Source organism: Perognathus longimembris, unplaced genomic scaffold (assembly GCF_023159225.1).
Source record: "Perognathus longimembris pacificus isolate PPM17 unplaced genomic scaffold, ASM2315922v1 HiC_scaffold_5664, whole genome shotgun sequence".
NCBI classification, from domain to species: Eukaryota; Metazoa; Chordata; class Mammalia; order Rodentia; family Heteromyidae; genus Perognathus; species Perognathus longimembris.
Window position 1 is genome coordinate 1 of NW_025961116.1, and position 22,022 is coordinate 22,022.

Consider the following 22,022-nt stretch of genomic DNA (forward strand, 5'->3'; position numbering starts at 1 on the left):
TCCTGTTTGTTTGTTCATCTTTGCGGTGTGGCCTCCCCTTCATGGCTTTCTTTAGCATGTCGCTTTCTAACTCTTATTTTCTAATTTTCAACGCGGGCCGCCCCTGAACTTTTTTTTACTCCCGGCTGGTGCTGCGCCACTTGAGCCACAGCCCCCTCGCAGGTGTTTGGTGGTCATTTTGGGGAGACAGTCTCACAGGCTTTCCTGCTCTGGAAGGCTCTGACGCATGCTCCCCAGATCCCAGCCCCCTCCCCCCCCCAGCAGCTAGGACGAGGACCCTAAGCTACTGGAACCTGGCTGTCGTTGAGACAGTGTTCAGCTGGGCGCCGGTGCCTCACACCTGTCAGCCTAGCTACGCAGGAGGCTGGGATCTGAGGATCTCAGTTCAAAGCCAGTCCTGGCAGGAAAGTCCATGACTCTCAGCTCCAATGAACCACCAGAGGACCTGAAGTGGCTCTGTGGCTCAAGTGGTAAAGCGCTTAAGTCCTTGAGCTGAAGAGCTCAGGGACAGCGCCCAGGCCCTGAGTTCAAGCCCCACGACCAACACACGCACAAAAAAAGAAGAAACCGAGTTCAAGCCCCACAACCAACATGCACACAAGAAAGAAGAAACTGAGTTCATGCCCCACAACCAACATGCACAAAAAAAAGAAGAAAATTTTAAAGTGAGTTTTATTATTGTTAAATAGTTGTACAAAGGGGGTTCAGTTCAACAGGTCAATATATGAGTGAGTACAATGCAATTTATTTTGATTTTTTTTGAGAAGCTATGGCCTTGCCTAGTACCTAAGTGCTCCTTTAAATAGAACCTGCAGGATTTTTCTGATTGCTGAAGACCTTATAAATTTCCTAAGAAAAATCACAATAGTACTATATTAAAGGTTCTCCAAAAAATTGCCATGAGCCCCCACCCAGGCCTTTATTGTGTTATAAAAAGAACAACAGGTCCTTGCTGGGCACTGGTGGCTCAGGCCTGTCATCTCAGCTACTCAGAAGGCTGAGATCTGAGGATCACAGTTTGAAGCCAGCCCAGGCAAGGAGTTCCACGTGACTCTTATCTCCAACTAAACACCCCAAAGCCAGAAGTTGAGCTCTGGCTCAAGTGGTACACCAGCCTTGAATAGGAAAGCTTGCCGACAGTGCCCAGACTTTGAGCTCAAGCCCAGGATTGGCACCAAAAAAAAGAACATCCACTTCTGTACTCTGCCAATCTGTTTAACGCGGTCACATTACCTTAAAGGCCCAGCATGTCTGGCAATCACTTTCACAGCAATGAGTCATCAACCACTTATAAACTCAAACGAGGTTTTGTTAAGTCATGCGGGTTTATAATATGTGGAAATTGTATATAGTTTTATTTATAATGTACTTTTCACTAATTTTACTGAATAAAATACCTCAGATGTTAGCTTTTTGCAGGGAGGCAATATATAGTAATCAGAGACCTAGTTGCAACTGTAAGTTGAGAATTATCTTTAAATGACTTGCACTGACCTCCTCAAGCTAAAGTGGATGTGTGTGTGGGGGGGTGTATGTGTGTCAGTATTTGTGTATGGATGTGTCAGGGACTCAAATCTAGGGCTTTGCACATGCTGGCAATGTGCTTTTCCACTGAGTTCCATCCCTAGTCCAACAGTTTATATTTTTTCCAACACTTAACATTTTTATGTTAAGTGAATAATTTGAAAGCATTCCTAAAACGTGAGCTGGACCATGGGTTGCAGAACATTTAAACTGGGAAGGATTTTGATAATTACAGACACTAGATTAATTGTCTGAGATATCCCTTTATATTTAAAGGAAAACTTTTTTTTTTTTGGCCAGTCGTGGGGCATGGACTCAGGGCCTGAGCACTGTCCCTGGCTTCCTTTTGCTCAAGGCTAGCACTCTGCCACTTGAGCCACAGCGCCACTTCTGGCCGTTTTCTAGATACGTGCTGCTGGGGAATCGAACCCAGGGCTTCATGTATACGAGGCAAGCTCTCTTGCCACTAGGCCATATCCCCAGCCCCGGAAAACTTATTTTTAAACTTATTTATTTACACTTATTCAGGGTAGATTTAGGAATATAAAACAGAAAATAGACCAATTAGAGAACAAGAAGGCCAACACTACTAGTAAGACAAAAATGTATTTAAAACCTTTTGCACTTAAAGGAATGATGAAATACACTGATTAGTGAATAAATTAAAAAAAAAAACCAGTTGAGATACCGAAGCTTGAACTCAGTATTTGTTAAGTGAGTAGACAAGCAAATGAGCTACTACAGAAAGGGTGAGGCTTTCCAGGAAACTGTAAGGCAGGAACATCAGAGGAGGAATGCCGTTTTGTATGGCTAAAGAAAATGCAAAAAATGGTTACAACACAAAACCAACCCCTCTCCTGACTCTGCATAGTTCTGGATCTATTAACTGAAGACTTGGAGAATTAAAAAAAAAAACAAAACTTCCTCCCATTCAAATTCTGATTCACCTCTGAAGTAATAAAAACATGACGAATGTCTTTTTTTTTTTTTTTAACTATCCATGGTAGAACTCATACAACTTACATACCAAACAACAGAGCTAATACGTGAAGTAAATGCAGGAAATGGATATAAATACAGAAGGATGGGCAGACTTTCCCAGACATGAAATGACAAGCAAAAATATAACATTAAAGGTATTTATCATCAAATAATATACACCCTGTCTGTGACAAGTTTAGGATTTAAAAGCCTAAGTCAGATGATTAAATGAATGTCTTTTTGTGAATGTGTAGGAAAGACCAAGGAAGGGTGAGAGGGCCTGCCTCCCTGAATGAATGGCAGCCAAAAGTCCACACAGGGCAGCAATCCAAACCTGACAAGGAGAAGCTACCCTAGAAGCCTGGCTCCCCGGCGGGGCCTGGACACAGCCTGCGCAAGAGCCCCAGCTGGGCCTCCCTCTGTCCTCGTTGATACAGCTCTCTTTGCGTGTTGCCACACCCTCAATCCTTTGTGGATGGTACTGGAGTTTGAACTCATGGTACTGCACTTTCTAGGGAGGTGGGGAACCATTGGGGCCATGTCCCAATCCTGTTTTGCTTCTGTCATTTTTTGTCCAGATCTTCCAGTGTTTGCCTCTTGCGTGGCAGGGGTTACAGATGCCAACCACTTTGCCTGACTTGTTCTTTTAAAGCAGAGTCTTCCTAACTTTTTTCTTGGGCTTTCCTCTAATTTTGATCCTCTATCTCTGCCTCCGGAGCCGCTGGGATTACAGGCGTTGAGTGACTGCGTCTGGCTATCCTCATTTTTAATATCACAAAGGGACAATGAACAGAAACAGAAACTTTTGGAAGCAAGAAGGAACATGACTCAAAGGTGGGTGGGAAATTCCTGTGGCCATTAGAGGGTTGCTGGTGTATAAAATGCTCTTACCTTTCACTTCAGAACTTGCTTTCAGATTTGGCGTTTCTACTCTCTCTACAAAGAGAAAGCTAGATGCAGCAGCACTGAAAAGGAACATGAATCTGAAGGGCATGGTTGTAGTCCTGTGCTATTCTATGCTGCAATTGTTCAAGGTATGTGGTGCTTTGTACGCTTTGTACGCTTAGGCTTGTGAGTTCCTTTGGTAATGTTTCACATACCTTTTCTTCCACTTTTCCCCTATGATTCTCATTTGACTTCACATCCATCAAGTTACTTCCAGCTCTGACACCGAAGGCACTCGAGGTGATTAGCACACCTGCTGCTAGACTGCAGGCATGTTTTTATTTGGCCACAGCCTTTATTTTAGCAATAACTTTATATTTCTGGTAGGAAGACCTTACATGAGATTATGTTCACTTCCTGAAAACTTCTTAAGCATAAAAGCAAGAGCTAAGCAGACGTCACCACTAACCAATGCTCTTCATGCTTCCCTTTTTTTTTTAAATGAGCCATGGGGCTTGAACTCAGGGCTTGGGTGGTGCTGTCCCTAAGTGCTTTCTTTGCTCAAGGCTAGCACTCTACCACTGTGAGCCACAGCACCACTTCCAGTTTTCTGGTGGTCAACTGGAGGTGATAGTCTCACAGATTTTCCTGCCTGGTCTGGCTTTGAACCATGATCCTCAGCAGTCAGCCCCTTGAGTAGCTGGGTTTATAGGCGTGAGCCACTGGCACCTGGCTTCCCTTTAGCTTTCAACTGCTGTTGACAAACTAAAAAGACAATCTCCAGCATTAACTTAAATCTTTTCCCAGCAGCAGCAGCATGGAGTACTACTGGGCAAACGACTGAAAGAAGGGAAACGTGCCTCACCTTGGCCCCCATCCCAGCATGAGAAACCGTAGCAGGTAGTGACTCACCAGCACTCTCGGTAACCTCTGCCTCCCCTGTCCTTGCTGCAGGCTTCCCGCTGTTCAGAGGCCGGCTCTGTCTTTGCCTAGGCCCCAGGGCTAGTGCAGTGAAAGTGGCTCACATTGAGAAGGTCGCCATCCTCTACCCGAGTAACAGCTTCAACCACATGGAGATGATGTGAGGGCCAAGCCGGGGGGGAAAGGGGGGGCTTCTCGGGCTGACTTCTCCCGCCCAGAGGTGACCATACCTTTGGCCCTTCCCTTAACAGTGTTACCCTGAAAGCACAGAAAGGACAGCGCTGCCTTGACCCCAGGTCAAAGCAAGCAAGCTTCATGATTAAGGTAAGCGGCCGATGCCTTCCCTGCCGAGCGCACTGCACCCCAGACAGACCTCTGCACGAAAGGAAAGAGAGGGGCCACTGCGGAGCCTTGCGGTGCTCCTGTGGACACTCCTGCTCCCGTGGACACTGCCACCGGCGCTCCTGTGGACTCTGCCACCGGTGCTCCCGTGTGGACACTGCCACCGGGGCTCCCGTGTGAACACTGCCACCCGTGCTCCCGTGTGGACACTGCCACCGGGTCTCCCATCCTCTCGTGTGGACACTGCCACCGGCGCTCCCGTGTGGACACTGCCACTGGCGCTCCCGTGTGAACACTGCCACCGGTGCTCCCGTGTGGACACTGCCACCGGGGCTCCTGTGTGGACACTGCCACAGGCGCTCCCGTGTGGACACTGCCACCGGGGCTCCTGTGTGGACACTGCCACCGGGGCTCCCATCCTCTCGTGTGGACTCTGCCACTGGTGCTCCCGTGTGAACACTGCCACCGGGGCTCCCGTGTGGACACTGCCACCAGGGCTCCCATGCTCTCGTGTGGACACTGCCACCGGGGCTCCCATGCTCTCGTGTGGACACTGCCACAGGCGCTCCCGTGTGGACACTGCCACCGGGGCTCCCATGCTCTCGTGTGAACACTGCCACCCGTGCTCCCGTGTGAACACTGCCACCAGTGCTCCCGTGTGGACTCTGCCACCGGGGCTCCCGTGTGGACACTGCCACCGGGGCTCCCGTGTGGACTCTGCCACCAGCGCTCCCGTGCTCCCGTGTGAACACTGCCACCGGGGCTCCCGTGTGGACTCTGCCACCGGCGCTCCCTTGTGGACACTGCCACCGGTGGGCCTCGGTTAGGACAAAAGCCCCCTCCTCTGACAGATGGCGGTGCATGCCAGTCCTCCACGACGGAGGACAAACTGCCCTAGAACTACAACTCCTGTTCTCTCACTACAGCAAGCTCAGAGAAAGAGTTTTTTAAAGAAGAAAAGCCTATGAAGTCCCGGGAAAGAGGCTTCAAAGCCTGGATCAAGCCCTGTGCCCTGGAGTCCCAGCCCCTCGGAGGCTCGAGGAAGTGTGAGGTCCTCCTCGGTGCTGCGCGCACAGTTCCACGTACCAATCAAGGCGAAGAGCCAGGGACTGCAGCACATGGGGATCTGCTGAGCTGAACTGCAGACTTCATGTAGTTTTCCATAAAGTACCTTTTAGCATTGTTAAGTTATTCCAAGAAAGAAACAATTTCCAATAAAAAGCCTGAAGAAAACTTGATAGCAGGACACCCTGCCCCCCCCAACTGCATGTCTTAAGTGGTTACTTGGGCAGAAATGACTCTTCCTCTTGAGTCAGTGTCTGTCGACCAAGCCCCACCACCATCCTGTTCCTTGACCAGCACTGCCCACTTGTCCAAAATGTATCTGACACGTAGCACATTTCTTTACTAAGTCCTCTCTTTCCATTCGGAAATAGTCCCTGAATAAAATGTTTTTACTGCTTTCATTAATGTCCAAATGCTTTCTTTTGCACCTTCCAAAATGCAAATATGGCACTCTTCTACTTTGCAAGATTAAAGTATAGGTCACACTGCTTAGGAAAGCGTGAGCCCCTCTCCAGACACGGCTGCTGGTTATCACTCCCTAGCAGTCTCTATTCTACTCATATGTAATTATGCACAGTTTCTGTAATGTTTTCTACTTGAAAAGCTCTTTCTTTTCCATTCATGTATTCTTTTTTTTGGCCAGTCCTGGGGCTTGAACTCAGGGCCTGAGCACTGTCCCTGGCTTCTTTTTGCTCAAGGCTAGCACTCTGCCACTTGAGCCACAGCGCCACTTCTGGCTTTTTCTGTTTATGTGGTACTGAGGAATCAAACCCAGGGCTTCATGCATATGAGGCGAGCACCCTAGCACTAGGCCACATTCCTAGCCCTCATTCATTTATTCTTATTCATCCACTTGTTCAATATCTACTCACCTCTAAGACTTAGCTCCAAAGTTACTAACATACACTGTCACATTTTCATACATACATATATATATATGTATTTTATCATATTGACCCCGTTGCCCACTTGTCTCTCCCTCTATCTTCCCCCAGTCCCTTTCCTTGCCTCAAATAGTCCCCCTTGTACTTTCATTGCTTTTTAAAAGAAATCTAGACTCACACAGAAGAGAAAATGTGAACTTTGTCTTTCTGAATCTGGCTTAATTTCTGAAGTTTGCTTAACATGATGATCTCCACTTCAATCCATTTTATTTTCCAATCACATGATTTTGCCATTTTTTAGACTGAATAATACTCCCTTCCACATGTATGCCACATTTTCTTCACTTGATCATCCATTCATGCTATGCTGGTTCTATAACTTGTGTGACTATGCCATCATAAACGGGTATGGCGTGGCCCTATGTAGATCTCTACCTAGCGTGGCAGAAAAGGTGTGCTTTAAAATGCATGCACACAGAAGCTGGTCTCAGTTCACCCACGCATGACTACGAGAATCACCACCCGCCTTTCAGCACCCACTTTGCCCTCAGGTCAGGCTGGTGAATGAGCTGGAACAAGTGTCACTGGAAAGTGTGCCTACGGACCCTACCACACACTGTAAGCAAAGGGAAGCTTTGGAGAGCTGCACTGAGGCTGGAGGAGAAAGCTCAGCTCCCTTCTATCATGCATTCTGGAGTACCCTGAACCGCCAAGGGAATTCCCAGTGTACACAAATAATCACAGATGCCCTCCTGTTCACAATTCTCCTTCTTCTTCTAACACCATCCACAGCAAACAAGCACATGCACTGAGGAGTTATGCATTCCCTCCATTAGTCAACACATGATCACAGATACTAACAATGAATAATGAAAGGACTTTCAATGACACAACACCTTCTATACTTACACCAGAATTCTTTAAATGAAGATTCTGGCTTACAACGAGATAAGAATATCCAGACTGATTGCACCTACCTAAATCTATGCTAACTCCTGAGGAAACGAGTCTTTTTCAGTTAAACTTTGTTCCTAAGTCTAGGGAAAGTAACACCCGTGTCTAAATATGGAAATCTGATGGGCCAATACAAATGCTTTTTTAAGAAGCATAATTCTTACTTATGCTACTCAAGTCTGTAAATTTGGATTCATTCATCCACCCATCTATCCATTCATCTCATAGTCTCAATGCCTCCCAAAAGCCAGGTGATATTCTGCTTGCTAGGGATACAGCTGTCAATAAAAAACAAAAAGATCTCTGCTCTTCTGGGGCTTACATTCTAGTGAGATCTGAGAATTCACAGTTCAGAGCCAGCCCAGGCAGATGAAACCCAGAGATTCTCTACAGTTTGACAGCACAAGGATGGACACAAAGGTATGGCTCAAGTGGTTTGAGTACTAGCCATAAGCAAGAAAGCTGAGCAAGAAGGCAACATCCTTAGTTTGAGCTCTGGTACCAGAACATACATGAAAAGAATTATTCCAGTATATGCAATGTCTGATAATAATCTGAAAATAGAATCCAATTCACTATGGTATGTTTTAAGTAAGAAAAATACTGCTTTAAAAATACTGTGAGGGGGCTGGGGATATGGCCTAGTGGCAAGAGTGCCTGCCTCATATACATGAGGCCCTGGGTTCGATTCCCCAGCACCACATATACAGAAAATGGCCAGAAGTGGCGCTGTGGCTCAAGTGGCAGAGTGCTAACCTTGAGCAAAAAAGAATCCAGGGACAGTGCTCAGGCCCTGAGTCCAAGGCCCAGGACTAGCAAAAAAAAAAATACTGTGAGGGCTGGGAATGTGGCTTAGTGGTAGAGTGCTTGCCTAGCATGCATGAAGCCCTGGGTTTAATTCCTTAATACTACGTAAACATAAAAAGCTAGAAGTGGCTCTGTGGCTCAAAAGGTAGAGTGCTAGCCTTGAGCAAAAAGAAGCTCAGGGACAGTGCTCAGGCCCTGAATTCAAGCCCCAGGACTGGCAAAAAAAAAAAGGAAAAAAGAGAGAGAGACAGAGAAAGGAAGAAAAACATAAAAATACCGTGGCTCATACCTGTAATTTTAGCTCCTGGGGGCTGAGCTGTGACGATCGTGGTTCAAATGCAGGCAGGAAAGTCTGTGAGATTCTTATCTCTAGTTAACCACCATAAATCCAGAAGTGGAGGTAGAGTGCTACCCTTAAGCAAAAAAGGCTCAGTAACAGTGCCCAAACACGGACTTCAAGCCCCAGGACCAGCCCAAACAAAAACAACAACAAAACTGCAAGTGAACAAAGTCTACCTGTGTGATCACTTACTGGTAACTCACGTGTGAATATCTGTAATATGTGTGGATAATGTATGTATGCAACATTTTTTAAGCATGAAATTCAGTGTCAGACAGATCCACCTTAAGCTTTTTCTAGGTGTTTCATTTCCAAAGCCCCCAAATAACCACAAAGATGACTTTGGTCAATTAAACCGGATGCCCAAATCAAGAACATTTTCCGCTACATTACAAAGTACTGGAAAACATAGACTAAAAAGCTAGAGTTCAGGGCTGAGAATATGGCTTAGTGGTAGAGCACTTGCCTAGCAAGCATGAAGCCCTGGATTCGATTCCTCAGCACCACATACACAGAAAAAGGCAGAAGTGGTGCTATGCATCTAGAGGTAGAGTGCTAGCCTTGAGCAAAAGAAGCCAGGGACAGTGCTCAGGCCCTGAGTTCCAAGCCCCAGGACTGGCAAAAAAAAAAAAAAGTCAGTGTTTATATCATAAGATGTCCGAAACAATGTCGGACAGGAAGATAATGGTATGTAATATTTGATAAAAAATTCCATGCAATGAGGAGGACATATTTCCTCCTTGATATAAGGTTTTCAGTTGATTGAATCAAGTATTTGCCCCACACCTTCTTTTTCCTTTGCCATAAAGGCCATAATCTTGACTGAGAACTTAGATACAAGTAAGATGACATGCTGCACTGTTCAGAATACTTTCCACTCACAATGTTGGAGTTGTTTCTGAAATATTTTGGCATCTTTATTCTTGATCTAGGTTTTGTTCTGCATAACCAACTATGAGCAGACCTCTCCGTTTCCTCATCATCTCAAATGATGGCCTCAGCAGAAGCACAATCTTTGTGGGTTCTGTCAGACTATCTCAATTCCTTTTCTTCCAGCTTCCCATTCTGTGCCCACTAACTACTCAAGTGACAGCTCAGCCCTGTTCTGCCAGTTCCTGGAACAGATTAACCTAAGATTTAGCACGCCAGCAACTTCCACTTTCCTCTGGCAGCCAGTCACTGATGACAAAACCGCACCTGAGAAGGCGGCTTTTACATGCCGGGGATTTGCAGATGTGGGCTTCACTCCTGGCCTCTGACACTAGGTTTTCAGACCCCTGCACACCAGGCTTACTAGCCTGATCCTAGGATAGAATCTCTGCCATTCCTTGCCCTCTCCCCACCTTGTTGTAGCCTACCTGACCATGAAGGACTTCCCTTGTGTTTTCCTAGGTTCCAAACATTAACAATTTGAGCCACGGTGCCACAGGTAAGGCCTGTGACTTTTCATCTTAGATTGCCTATTGCCACTGGCTTGCAAAGACCATAGTCCAAGGACGACAGCCAAGTATAACAAATGTTCCATGATTCACATGCTTTCTACTAACGCCATCTACAATAACAATCAGCCTTGGACTACCAAGCGCTAAGAAATGGGATTCCACCCTATTTATCATCCAAAGGAAATCATGCTAATTTAACACTATGCGCTTTCAAAAGCTGATGGGTTTTTTTTCTTTTGCTCTACATTGGACAGTCTCCTAGAATTAAGCTCTGTATTAAATAAACTCACCTCTCTTTCTCTCTCTCTTCAAGTCCTAGGACTTGAACTCAGGGCCTGAGCACTGTCCCTGAGCCTCTCTGTGCTCAAGGTTAGCACGCTACCTCTTGAGCCACAGCGCCACTTCTGGCTCTTTCTGCTCATGTGGTGATGAGGAATTGAACCCAGGGCTTCATGCATGCAAGGCAAGCACTCTTGCTACTAGGCCATATTCCCGGCCTCTAAACCCATATCTTCCATGTTTTGAGCTGTTCTCCCAGAGTCTGTATCTACTTATAACTCCTTTTAAATTTATATACTCAAAAAGTATACATATTTCTGGTTATGCAATAAAGAATCCCTTTATAAGAAAAGAGAAAGAAAGAAGGAAAGAAGGAAGAAATGAAGGAGGAAGGAAAATGGGAAGTTGTCTTAGATTACCCTTCAGCCCTTTAGTACTTTCAGGGAAGTCCAGAGGACATCAGATTGAATAGCTTCTCCATTTCACAGATGATGAAAATTAAGGCTCAAAAAGAGAAGTGACTTAAGTTTTGTAATTGCACTTGCTGCAGTAGTGGGACACAAGGTCAAAGCTCAAAGAGAGATGGAACATAAAGAGAGGAGACAGAGAGGCACAGAGAGAGAATGAGAGTAAGCAACTGTCCTTATTTGTCTTCTGGATCCAGCCATGCCTCAACTCCACTTGGGCTTCCTAGTGATTAGGCCAATAAAATCCCTCTTTTGCTTAAAAAAAGAAAAAAGAATCCTTTTATAGCAATGAACACTTTTCTCATACCATTCTAGATGTCAATTTTATATAGTTTTCATCCCAGGACTAACTCTTCAAACAAAATTTATTTTGACACACCAGAAATCACATTCTAAATGGGCAGTGTTTTCTCTCAAAACAGTTTTGATGAAGACCACGTACTTGTTGTAATGTAATGTATGTGTGGCCACAAAGCGTTAATGGAATCTTTGAAAATGTCGAGTTCTGTATCTTGACTTTTCTCTACGGCAAGCAGCCCTACTGCTCTACAGAACTTACTGAAGAGCAGCGCCCAGCTACATCACCTCTCAGTCACCACATACAAGAAACGAGAAACTGCCATCTCTGAAGATATTTTAAAACAGCCTCTGAAAAGTCACAACGTATCTACTGAGAAAATGCATCATAGTTCAAGTCCCTATGACAACTTTTTTATAGCCCAATTGAAGGATGCCCTCCACTTATCATTTTATCCATCTATAAAATAAAATGAACTTCCTGACATAGCAACTGCAGGTGCAAATAGCAGTGTGTAATAATACCTCTGAGTCCTAAAGAATAAACAGTGTAAAACATGCCTATGCGAGCCTTACTGCTATACATTAAGATGGATGCAAGACACAGCAGTAAGACATACTTATGCTTAAACTGTACTCAGACTTAAAAATTAACTTGGTATCTATGGGAGATGAAGGATAAAAATTCAAAGTTCCATTTAAAAAGCCATTTCCATATGCAATAAAGCTCTGACTTTCAAGAAACCACTCATGGTTTGGAAAGTGAAACCTAACTCATTATTGGAGGAAAAAAAAGGAGGCAGAGGGAAATTCCGTTACTCTAAGAACACAATAAATAAAAATAAAACGTTTGATTTTGTAACAAGAAATTTTCCCCAAGGTGGCAGGTTTTGCTGACTCAACTGTAATGTTATCCAATCAGAGTTGGGAAGGGAAAGTGATTTTACAGATAAATACTGCTCAGTGCTTTGTGAGACACATTCTGAGCTTAACACAGAAGAACTTCACATCCCAGCACCATGAGCCAAACTGGCATTCTTACTTTCTGCCTTATCATCCTGACTCTGAATGGGATTCAAGGTAAGAAATATCAAAGGATATTTACTTTATAAAATCAGGAGTAAGGCTGGGTACAAATTCTAAAAATATAGAAGTAATGTATTTGTGACTTTCACTGTGTTCCTATAAATGACGGGGAAATAAGCAGTTCTCTTTGGTCATAGTTCCTATGAATGGCTAACGTGAGAGAAAGAAGTACAATGAGCATGAGAAAGAAGAGGAAACAAACAAAAAGGAGTTTGAGAGCAAAACTGAAGGGGAAGAAGGACAGGATAAGAAAGATACTTCCCTCCCTAAGTTTAATAATACAAGCAGCACGGTGGGGAGGGGATCACAGTCAAGTTGCAATTCCCTCCTTCCAGATCATCAGCTATGACGCTGTTCAGACCCATGTTACAAAGGGGTTAGGAGACGCCGTGACAACACGGGCTCTGGACTCAAGTTCGACTCAGGCTGCGTCGCATACCTAGAAAGAGGCACTGTGCTAACCAACCCTGCTCTGCCTGTTTCCCCGCAGGAATTCCTCACTTGAGAACCGTGTGCTGCCGCTGCATCGAAGTCGGCATGCAGTCCGTGCACCCAAAGACCTTAGAAAAAGTTGAAATTATCCATCAGAGTCTATCCTGTCCACATGTTGAGATCATGTAAGTACGCCCCCACCCGCTGGCCACTTTCCTAGCTGTGATGACGTATTCACCACAAAAGGTCAGTAAAGGGCTTGCGATGATTCTAAAACAACTACAGAAGAGAGAGAAATATTTAGGGTGAAAGTGTCCAACTTGGGAACTGGGTAGTGAATGTTCTGTTGTACCTACATTATCCTAAATATTTCTACCATTTACTTCTACAGTGCTACTATGAAAAATGGAAAGAAACAATGCTTGAATCCAGAATCCAAGGCCACCAAGAAATTACTGAAAGCTGTTAGCAAAGAAAGGTAGGTCTGCTGCTTGAAAAGCTGTTCTTTGGGAAAAGGGAATCTTGGCAAGTTAGAAATATCAGCCTTTGCTATGAGATCCTTACATTAAAAATATTATCACTATGATGCCCTTTCCGAACTACATTTATATATACAATGGAGTGCTGTTATGCGGCACTTGTTTAAAGGGGGCAGCAAATAACTTCATCCTTGACATAGAACTATAACTATCCAAGCAATGCTGCCACATTTCCCCCAACCCTTTTCTGGTATAAAAAAGCAGCCCCGGGGCTGGGAGAGCTTGCCTTGTATACATGAAGCCCTGGGTTCGATTCCCCAGCACCACATATACAGAAAACGGCCAGAAGTGGCTCTGTGGCTCAAGTGGCAGAATGGTAGCCTTGAGCAAAAAGAAGCCAGAGACAGTGCTCAGGCCCCGAGTCCAAGGCCCAGGACTGGCAAAAAAAAAAAGCAGCCCCTATAGTTCATCATGACTATGTAGCTGCAGGAAAACTCACCAAAAATTTTACTTTAAGATCTGTGGGTTACTCTATGAACTCACTATATTTAAGTAGAAACACGACTGAAACAAGGGTCTTTGATACCCAACATCCATATTTCCTCTTCCTACAGGTCTAAAAGATCTCCTTAAAACCAGAGAAGCGAATCACTGCAGTGCTGACACAAACGGACCTCAGAGACTCTCTCTCTCTCCTAACTGCTCTACCGTACACTAGACCTAATCGTCCCTGGTTTGCAGTTCTAAAAGATGACCATCCAGGCACCAAACTAGCTTCTACTACTGCTAAAGGAAAGAAGATGGTTCAATGCCCTGAATGAGTCCAGTAGGAGCTCAATTACCCCACAAGCTACGCCTGGTGCTACATGCTGAGCAAATGTGCCAGGTCCGACACATGCTCCTCACTTCTGTCTTCTAAGAGTTACTAAAGGAGTTTTTTTTCCTCCTCTAGGTTTATCAGAGTTATGTGATTGTCAAATAAAGCTAAAAAGTATGCAGCTCAAGCAACAATACAATCTGCTTCTTAAGAAGCAGTCTTTACTTCGTTGGCTTCTACTGCATCCTTCTAGGGGGGCCGTGTTCTCCCAGCAGTTATATGCTGACAATTCCAGACACGTACAGGCAGCTAGACATGTGTGGAAATGGGCAGGGAAATATTTTGTGAAAGACTGAACAAAGTGAAATTCTTCAATCTGTTTTTCTTACATTGTTTTCATTGCACACAGACTAACCGGTGTAATTAAATATTTTATGAGTAACTAAAAAAAACTTCAAATCTAAATATAATTTCAAATATTTAAGAAATGGGCTGGACAGTCTTTTAAAGGTGTGCAAATATTAAGAAGAAAATGTAAATAATGAAAGATGAAAAGGTAATAAAGTGATTATTAACTAAGATGTGGCACCTTGTGTTATCTGGCTGGAGTATCAATGTCTTGGAGAAGTTGGGGTGGGCAGAAGGCCCCTGAGCGGGAGAACTGCCAAACTCCTCCTGACTGCAGTCTCCTCAAGGCCCCTCAGAAAAGCCCTACGTGACTGGGGTGGCATAAGGGAACTTGTTCCGAGCCTCACACTCCACAGCCAAGTTTCTAGAAGACATCTCCATCTGCGTATTCCACAAAACCTTCAAATTCCAAATGCCTTACATTCCCTTCTCTTAGATCTGTTTCTTTTCTTCTATTTCCCAGGGTAAATGCATTCAGTTCCCAAGCCAGAAGCATGAAGCAATTCTATACTACTTCCCTTACCTCCACAGCCAGTTGTTTGGAATATACCTATAATACAACTAGTTGGCAAACTTTTAGTGCCTAGAATACACGAACACACACACACACACACACACACACACACACACACGGCCAAATTAGAAAGAGAAGTGAATAAAATTTTCATAGAAGAAAAGGGCATGAACTCCTAATATGAAAAGATGCCCAGCTTCGTCGGTAATCAAGACCATGCACATTCAAATCCTTACAGGAAGCCCCGCACCTGGGCTCACGGGAAGCTCACCCCTGTGATCCTAGCCACGCAGGACTCTCAGCCACTGACCTCCAGGGTCTTTTCAATGTGAAGAACCACTTGTCTTCTGTTGTCAGGATTCTCTTTATCTCTGGGTTTTGAAACTTTGACTATTATGTCGCTCAGCCTATCTGGGTTTCTCTTGCTCGAAGGTCACTGCATTTTTTGGATATGTAGATCTGTATCCTTCATTAGATTGAAGAAGTTTGGGGTAACTGTTTTTGTGAAGATGGTTTCTACTTCCCTCTTGTCCCTTTCAAAACGCACAGTACACACACGGTGCTCTATCTGCTGGTAGCCCACAGAAGGCTCTGTCCTTCTGTTCACTGGTTTGGCTTTCTGCTTCTCACTCAGTGTCAAAGATCCTACCTTTCAAATTTGCAGATTCTTCTTTCTGGTTGTTCAAAACTCCCACTGAAGCCCACGGGTGAGTTTTTTCTTCATTCAGTTTTTTTGTGGGAAGTTTATTCTTTTTTTAAATAATTATTATTTATTGTCAAAGCGATGTACAGAGGGGTTACAGTTTCATACGTAAGGCCACGGGTACATTTCTTGTACTCTTTGTTACCTCCTCTCTCATTCCCCCCTCCCTTCATTCAGTTTTTATCAATTTCTGATCTAGAATTTTAATTTTATTCTATTTTGGTAATTTCTAACTTCTAATTTGATTTTCTCATTTTTCCTTTTGTTCCTTAGCTCTTTGGTATCCTTTACCTCTTCAAGCATATTTAAGTCAACTGGTCTGACATCTTTGGGTAGTAAATTCAATGTCTAGGCTTCCTCAAGACTTGAGGGGCTTTATTCTAACTTAATTATTTTCTTAAAGCCCCCAACTCTAAATTCTGTCACCTTCTGAGAGCACTAGCTATTATAACTGCAACCCAAGGATTTTGAGGAGACATGATTCAGCTATATATACTTTCTCAATTTTTTTTTAAAGAAATTAAGGTAATAGAAAAAAAGCAGATGTTTAAACTAAGAATGGACTTTCTATTCAGGACAAGTAAAGAATTGGATTTATAATATTACAGTTTCACTTTTAACATATTGTTACCAGGAAAAAATATTTTGAAAGGGACAGAAATATCATCTTCATGTACCTTTCATTATAGCATATTGTTATAACTCTTTCATTTTGATATTGCTTTTCTTTGTCCAGTCCTGGGCCTTGAACTCAGGGCCTGAGCACTGTCCTTGGTTTCTTTTGTGCTCAAGGCTAGCACTCTACCACTTGAGCCACAGCACCACTTCTGGCTTTTTCTATATATGTGGTACTGAGGAATCGAACCCAGGGCTTCATGCATGCAAGGCAAGCACTTTACCACTAGGCCATATTCACAGCCCCTTAGTATTGCTTTTTTAAATAGTATTTTATGAATAAGAAGATGATGCACGTATGTATAGGAAAAAAATAGTGTTTGGTACTACCCAAAATCTCAGGCATCCACTACAAGTCTATGCAGGCATTAAGTCAGCATAAACTCAAATGCCAATATGCAAATTAATTTTTCTGGCACATTATTTATCAAAATATTCCAGAAATGTTTTAATTTTTGTAGTTCTAGTGTAGATAAAAAATCTCAAGTAAAAATCTTGTTTTTAAGAAAGTTTCACTTAGGTTGCCCAGGTTGGTCCCAAACATCTGGGCTCAGGTAATCCTCTGGTCTAGGCCTCCAAGTAATCGGGACTGCAAGCACATGTCACCACATCTGGCATTAAGAAAACCCTTTTAAAATAAATAAAGGAATGGATTGTGACATTCCTGACATATCAGAAAACAACCCAAATACCCAGGACTGAGAAGAAGCAAACCAGAAAGATGAAGAACTATTTTAAAATATGGGAGCAGCTTGGAGTCAGTCGCTCATGCCTGGAATCCCACATCTGAGGACTGTAGTTCAAAGCCAGCCTGAGCAGAAAAGTCTGAGAGACTCTCATCTCCAATGAACCTCCTGCTCCCCCCGAAAAAAGCTGGAAGTAGAGCTGTGGCTCAAGTAGTGGAGCACTAGCCTTGAGCAACAAAATCTCAGGGACAGTGCCAAGGCCCCAAGTTCAAGCCCCAAGACTGGTACACACACACACAGAGAACTATGCACACACTATGAAAGTTTATGTAAACCAAAATTAGTTAATGGGAATTATGCCGTGAAAATGCTTACACATATAACTGTGTGTAAAAACTTCATCATTCGCTTGTTATTCTCCCTCGGGGTGTCATCACTACAAGATTAAAAGGCCACTTTTCCTCCAGTTTTGCTCCATTTTCTAGCCTCCTGTTTCGCCATTACTTCATTGTTAGTCACCGGTGCCCAAGTGTTTACAGCTTCTGAGATCTGGCATACTTTATCATGCCTTCTGCTAAAAATATATTCCCTTCACTTTCATCTAGCAACAAACTCCAAGCACGTCTTTTTTTTTTTGTTTTTCAGCCCGTCCTGGGGTCTGAACTCAGGGCCTGAGCATGGTCCCTGGCTTCTCTTTGCTCAAGGCTAGCACTCTGCCACTTGAGCCACAGCGCCACTTCTGGCTTTTTCTACCTATGTGGTGCCAAGAAATTGAACCCAGGGCTTCATGTATACAAGGCAAACACTCTACCACTAGGCCACCTTCCCAGCCTCCAAGCAATTCTCTTTCAGGCCTGATAGTATAGCTGTATTTGAGCCCATCTGTGAGGGTGGGGGCCTTCTCTCTGAACCGGATAGTTTTATATAATCCTTTAACATAGGATTTCTTCTACAGTAACTAATTTACACGTTGTCCCCCTGACCAACTAAACTGAGCTCTCTAAGGGTAGAGATCATTGCTGGTATTTGTGTCCTCAGTCTAGAATCATAATAAAAGTTGAGCAATGACACATGTGATAAAACACTCAGTGAGGATTTAAAGGCTGTAGATTTTCTTTTCTTTTTTTGGTAGACATATTTTTTAAAATAAATCCGGATATTTTAAGTATAAAAGTTGTTTCTCCAGGGCAATTTTTCCTCGGGTAAGGCGGCTGCTTAGCGAGTAGAGTCACGTGCAGTCAGACCAGCGCCCAAAATCACACAAGAAAAACCTCGCCGCTGCCAACATCCAGCCACGGCTGTCCTGGAAAGGGGGTCCTGACCTCCTCTCTCGAAGCCGCTCACCCCCGGATCGCACCCGGCCCTCGGGCTGTGAGAGCCGGCCACCCAGACGCCCACAGAGGAGAACTCAACTCGGAAGGACGTCCCTACAATCCGAGATGCAGACAGGACGCGAGACCCAGGCAAACTATCACCGGCTGGCTGGTGGCTCGACGTACCCTGTGTCCCACTACTTGGCTGCAGGGGGAGAAAGGGGGGGTGGGGGGTGGGAATGTGAAGTTGGGGTTCTGAGGCTGTTCCCCACCCCCACCCCCGCCCCCGTGCTCGGTCTTTCGGTAGCGGCTGGAAGGAGCGGAAGTCCACTGAGGGAGAGATAAAGCAAGGCGCGCTCCGCCCTGCGCGCCCTGGGGGCCGGTGCACCCCCAGTCCCTGCGCACAGTGGGGGTCCCCCCCCCTGCCCCGCCCGGCGGATCCACCGGGGAACGGCCACTGTCCCGCCGTGCCTGGCTCCCTCCCCGTCCCCTCCCCGCGGGACCGTGGGAACGTCCTGCCCCCTGCGGGCTGGGAGCCGCTTTTACTCCCACACGAGGGGCGTTCCGACCTGGGCCCGGGCCGCCTCCTCCCCATCCCGCCCCCCCCCCCCCCGCGCTCACCCAGGCGCCTCTCCTTCCCGGGTGGGATCGATCCTCCGCGCCGGCCCGGGGACCCCGAGCGGCGACGCCCGCGGAGCTAGCGAGCGTGGGCAACTGCGGCGGTAACTCCAGCCTGGAGAAGGTTCTGGAAGCGCGGCCGGCCGGGCATGCGCAGGGTGCGAGCCCCGGCGGCGGCGGCGGGAAGAGGCCCGGGAGGCCCGGCCGGCCGACGCGGGACCCAGGTAGCGCGGCCCGGAGCCCCTTCGCTCTCGGCTGAGCGCGCGTGCCGCGGACTTCCGGGGCCCGGCTTCACGAGATGCACACGCCATGGGACAGAGCGCATGGGGCGCTCACGCCATGAGACAGGACGCGGGGCGCACGCGCCAGGGGACGCACGCACCACGGAACGCACGCACCACGGGACAGGGCGGGCACGGCGCACGGGACACGGGCCGGGGCTGGGACAGGGGCGGAGCAGCGAGGCCTCGGTCCCCCCAGCCCACCCCCGCCGTGGGCCTGCCCTCCTCCGGGACCGTCCCCCGGGGATAGGGGCGGGGAGGAAGCCAGGCGCCCGCATTTCCCGCTGGCATCCGCGCGCCCCTCCCTCCGTGACATGCGCTGGGGGGGGGGGAGGTGGCGGGGGCGGAAGGAGCCCGGGGTACCAGACGCGTGGCCCGCCCAGGCTCAGCCCCAGGCCCGGGATCCGCCCGGGACCCGTGGCGGGCGGGTCCTGCGGGTGTCCTCGGGGAGAGGGTGCGCATCGCGGGGAAGCCGAGGCGGGCGGGTGTCCTCGGGGAGAGGGGGCGCATCGCGGGCAGGCTGAGGCGGGCGGGTGTCCTCGGGGAGAGGTGGCGCATCGCGGGGAGGCCGAGGCGGGCGGGTGTCGTCGGGGAGAGGGGGCGCATCGCGGGGAGGCCGAGGCGGGCGGGTGTCGTCGGGGAGAGGGGGCGCATCGCGGGGAGGCTGAGGCGGGGGGGGGGTGTCCTCGGGGAGAGGGGGCGCATCGCGGGGAGGCCGAGAAGCCGCGTGAGCGCGGGGGAGACTCAGCGAGGGCGCCCAGGCCCCGGGTCCAAGCCTTGGCGTCCACGGCCACGCGTTCTGGCCGACTGCCCTGGCGTGGGGAGGCTCCAGAGGGAGGCGCGATCCGAGGGCCTGACCCGGGGAGACAAACGGGACCGGAGCCGGGAAGGAGGTGGACAGGAGACGCGGCTCGCGTGCTCGGGGTTTGGGTTCCCGGCGGCTTTCCTGTAGGCCTGGCATTGAAGGGGGTGCGGGACTGGAGCTGTGGCTCCAGGGGCAAAGGGCCGCCTGGGAGCAGGAAAACTGATTCTCAAAAGCTCTGAGTTCAAGACCCAGTGTGGACACAGGAGGGGGGGGAGGAGAGGGAGGGAGGAAGGAAGGAAGGAAGGAAGGAAGGAAGGAAGGAAGGAAGGAAGGAAGGAAGGAAGGAAGGGAAAAGACAAAAGCATGCATACTTTCTTTTAAAGGCTACCGGGAGTGGTATGCATACTTTCTTTTAAACCCACCGGGAGTGGTGGGTTCCCCCGCACGCCCGCGGTTGTCCTCGGGGAGAGGGGGCGCATCGCGGGGAGGCCGAGGCGGGCGGTTCCTGCGGGTGTCCTAGGGGAAAGGGGGCGCGGGTCCGCGGGGAGGCTGAGGCGGGCGGGTGTCCTCGGGGAGAGGGGGCGCATCGCGGGGAGGCCGAGAAGCCGCGTGAGCGCGGGGGAGACTCAGCGAGGGGCCCAGGCCCCGGGTCCAAGCCTCGGCGTCCATGGCCACGAGCTCTGGCCGACTGCCCTGGCGTGGGGAGGCTCCAGAGGGAGGCGCGATCCGAGGGCCTGACCCGGGGAGACAAACGGGACCGGAGCCGGGAAGGAGGTGGACGGGAGACGTGGCGCGGGCTCGTGGTTTGGGTTCCCAGCCGCTTTCCTGAAGGCCTGGCGTTGAAGGGGGTGCGGGACTGGAGCTGTGGCTCGAGGGGCAAAGGGCCGCCTGGGAGCCGGAAAGCTGATTCTCAAAAGCCCTGAGTTCAAGACCCAGTGTGGACACAGGAGGAGGGGGGTGGAGGGGGGAAGGAGAGGGAGGAAGGGAGGGAGGAAGGAAGGAAGGAAGGAAGGAAAAAGACAAAAGCATGCATACTTTCTTTTAAAGGCTACATAGATTCTTCACTGGAACTCCATTTTTGGGAGGCTACGGAGAGCGTGGAGAAGGAGGAGAAATGTGGACATGTACCACGGCAAGCCTGGCTGGAAGCGTGTCCCCCCCCCCCCCCCAGTAACACAGTGACACATTTGCCAGGTTTGTAACTAGTGTTTCTCTCCTAAGTAAAAGCTGTTACACGTTCAGGCATTGTTTCCTAAGACTTATTTTTAATTAGAAAATTATTTACCTTCAGTTCTTTGAATTAATTGCTCATATGGAAATTTAGATCTAATACTGTTTTCATTTGATGCGTTACATGCTTACTGAAAAAAACCCAAAAGACCTTTTACATTTCCCTTAAACATGTCCAAGTACTTCTGCCTTTTCCATAATAAGGCCAGGAATCTACTGAGCTGAGTTCCTTTTTGTTCTGCAGAGAAGTAACAAAGCCAGTAGATAAGCTTGGGCAAGCCCATCTGTCCTAATCAACAGATATGTCGGCTGCATCAGTTCTGTCCACACGCCTCTTAGGTGTTTGGGGCCAGGAAGGCAGGGGATGCTTGCGTGCGCGTGTGCGTGTGAGGACAGGGCAGTGCACTATGCGTGCGTGTGTGCGCATGTCCACTGTACTGGGGGCTGGAGAAGGGGCTGCCACAGCAGTCAAGTAGAAGCCAGGAGAGGTGGAGGGCAGAGTAGGGGCGCTCATTACGTAATCCATTCCTCAGCCACACGGGCAGCTATTTTACATCCTTTACTAAAAGTCACCAATTTATGTGAAATTGAAATTAAACCTGCAGAAATTCCCTTGGATCTGAAAGTAGGGTTTCCTCAGCACAACCCAGATGGTGCTCTGATTAGTTTAGCGACATCAGCTAAGGAGAGCAGCCAATCGGAGTTTAGTAGGAAGGTGATCCTCGCAATAAATAGGGTCCCCAAGAACATGCTCTCTAAAGGATCCCTCAGACTTGAGCTCCCCGGT

General features: G+C 47.5%; 1 protein-coding gene across 1 annotated transcript; it reads left to right on the forward strand.

Moving 5' to 3' along the window:
* The first annotated feature begins 12,176 nt into the window (after positions 1 to 12,176).
* Positions 12,177 to 14,296, forward strand: LOC125345455 (C-X-C motif chemokine 10-like). The gene is made up of 4 exons (XM_048337609.1): positions 12,177 to 12,268; positions 12,765 to 12,891; positions 13,098 to 13,184; positions 13,800 to 14,296. The coding sequence occupies exons 1-4, from the start codon at positions 12,208 to 12,210 to the stop codon at positions 13,816 to 13,818; spliced, it is 294 nt and encodes a 97-aa protein (XP_048193566.1). The 5' UTR covers positions 12,177 to 12,207; the 3' UTR covers positions 13,819 to 14,296.
* The last annotated feature ends 7,726 nt before the right edge of the window (positions 14,297 to 22,022 follow it).

Excerpts from the sequence above, each read along its gene's own strand:
- LOC125345455 (XM_048337609.1), top strand. The coding sequence starts at position 12,208 with ATGAGCCAAACTGGCATTCTTACTTTCTGCCTTATCATCCTGACTCTG. Across the intron at positions 12,269-12,764 it reads GACTCTGAATGGGATTCAAG|GAATTCCTCACTTGAGAACC; the intron begins GTAAGAAATATC and ends GTTTCCCCGCAG. Across the intron at positions 12,892-13,097 it reads TGTCCACATGTTGAGATCAT|TGCTACTATGAAAAATGGAA; the intron begins GTAAGTACGCCC and ends TTACTTCTACAG.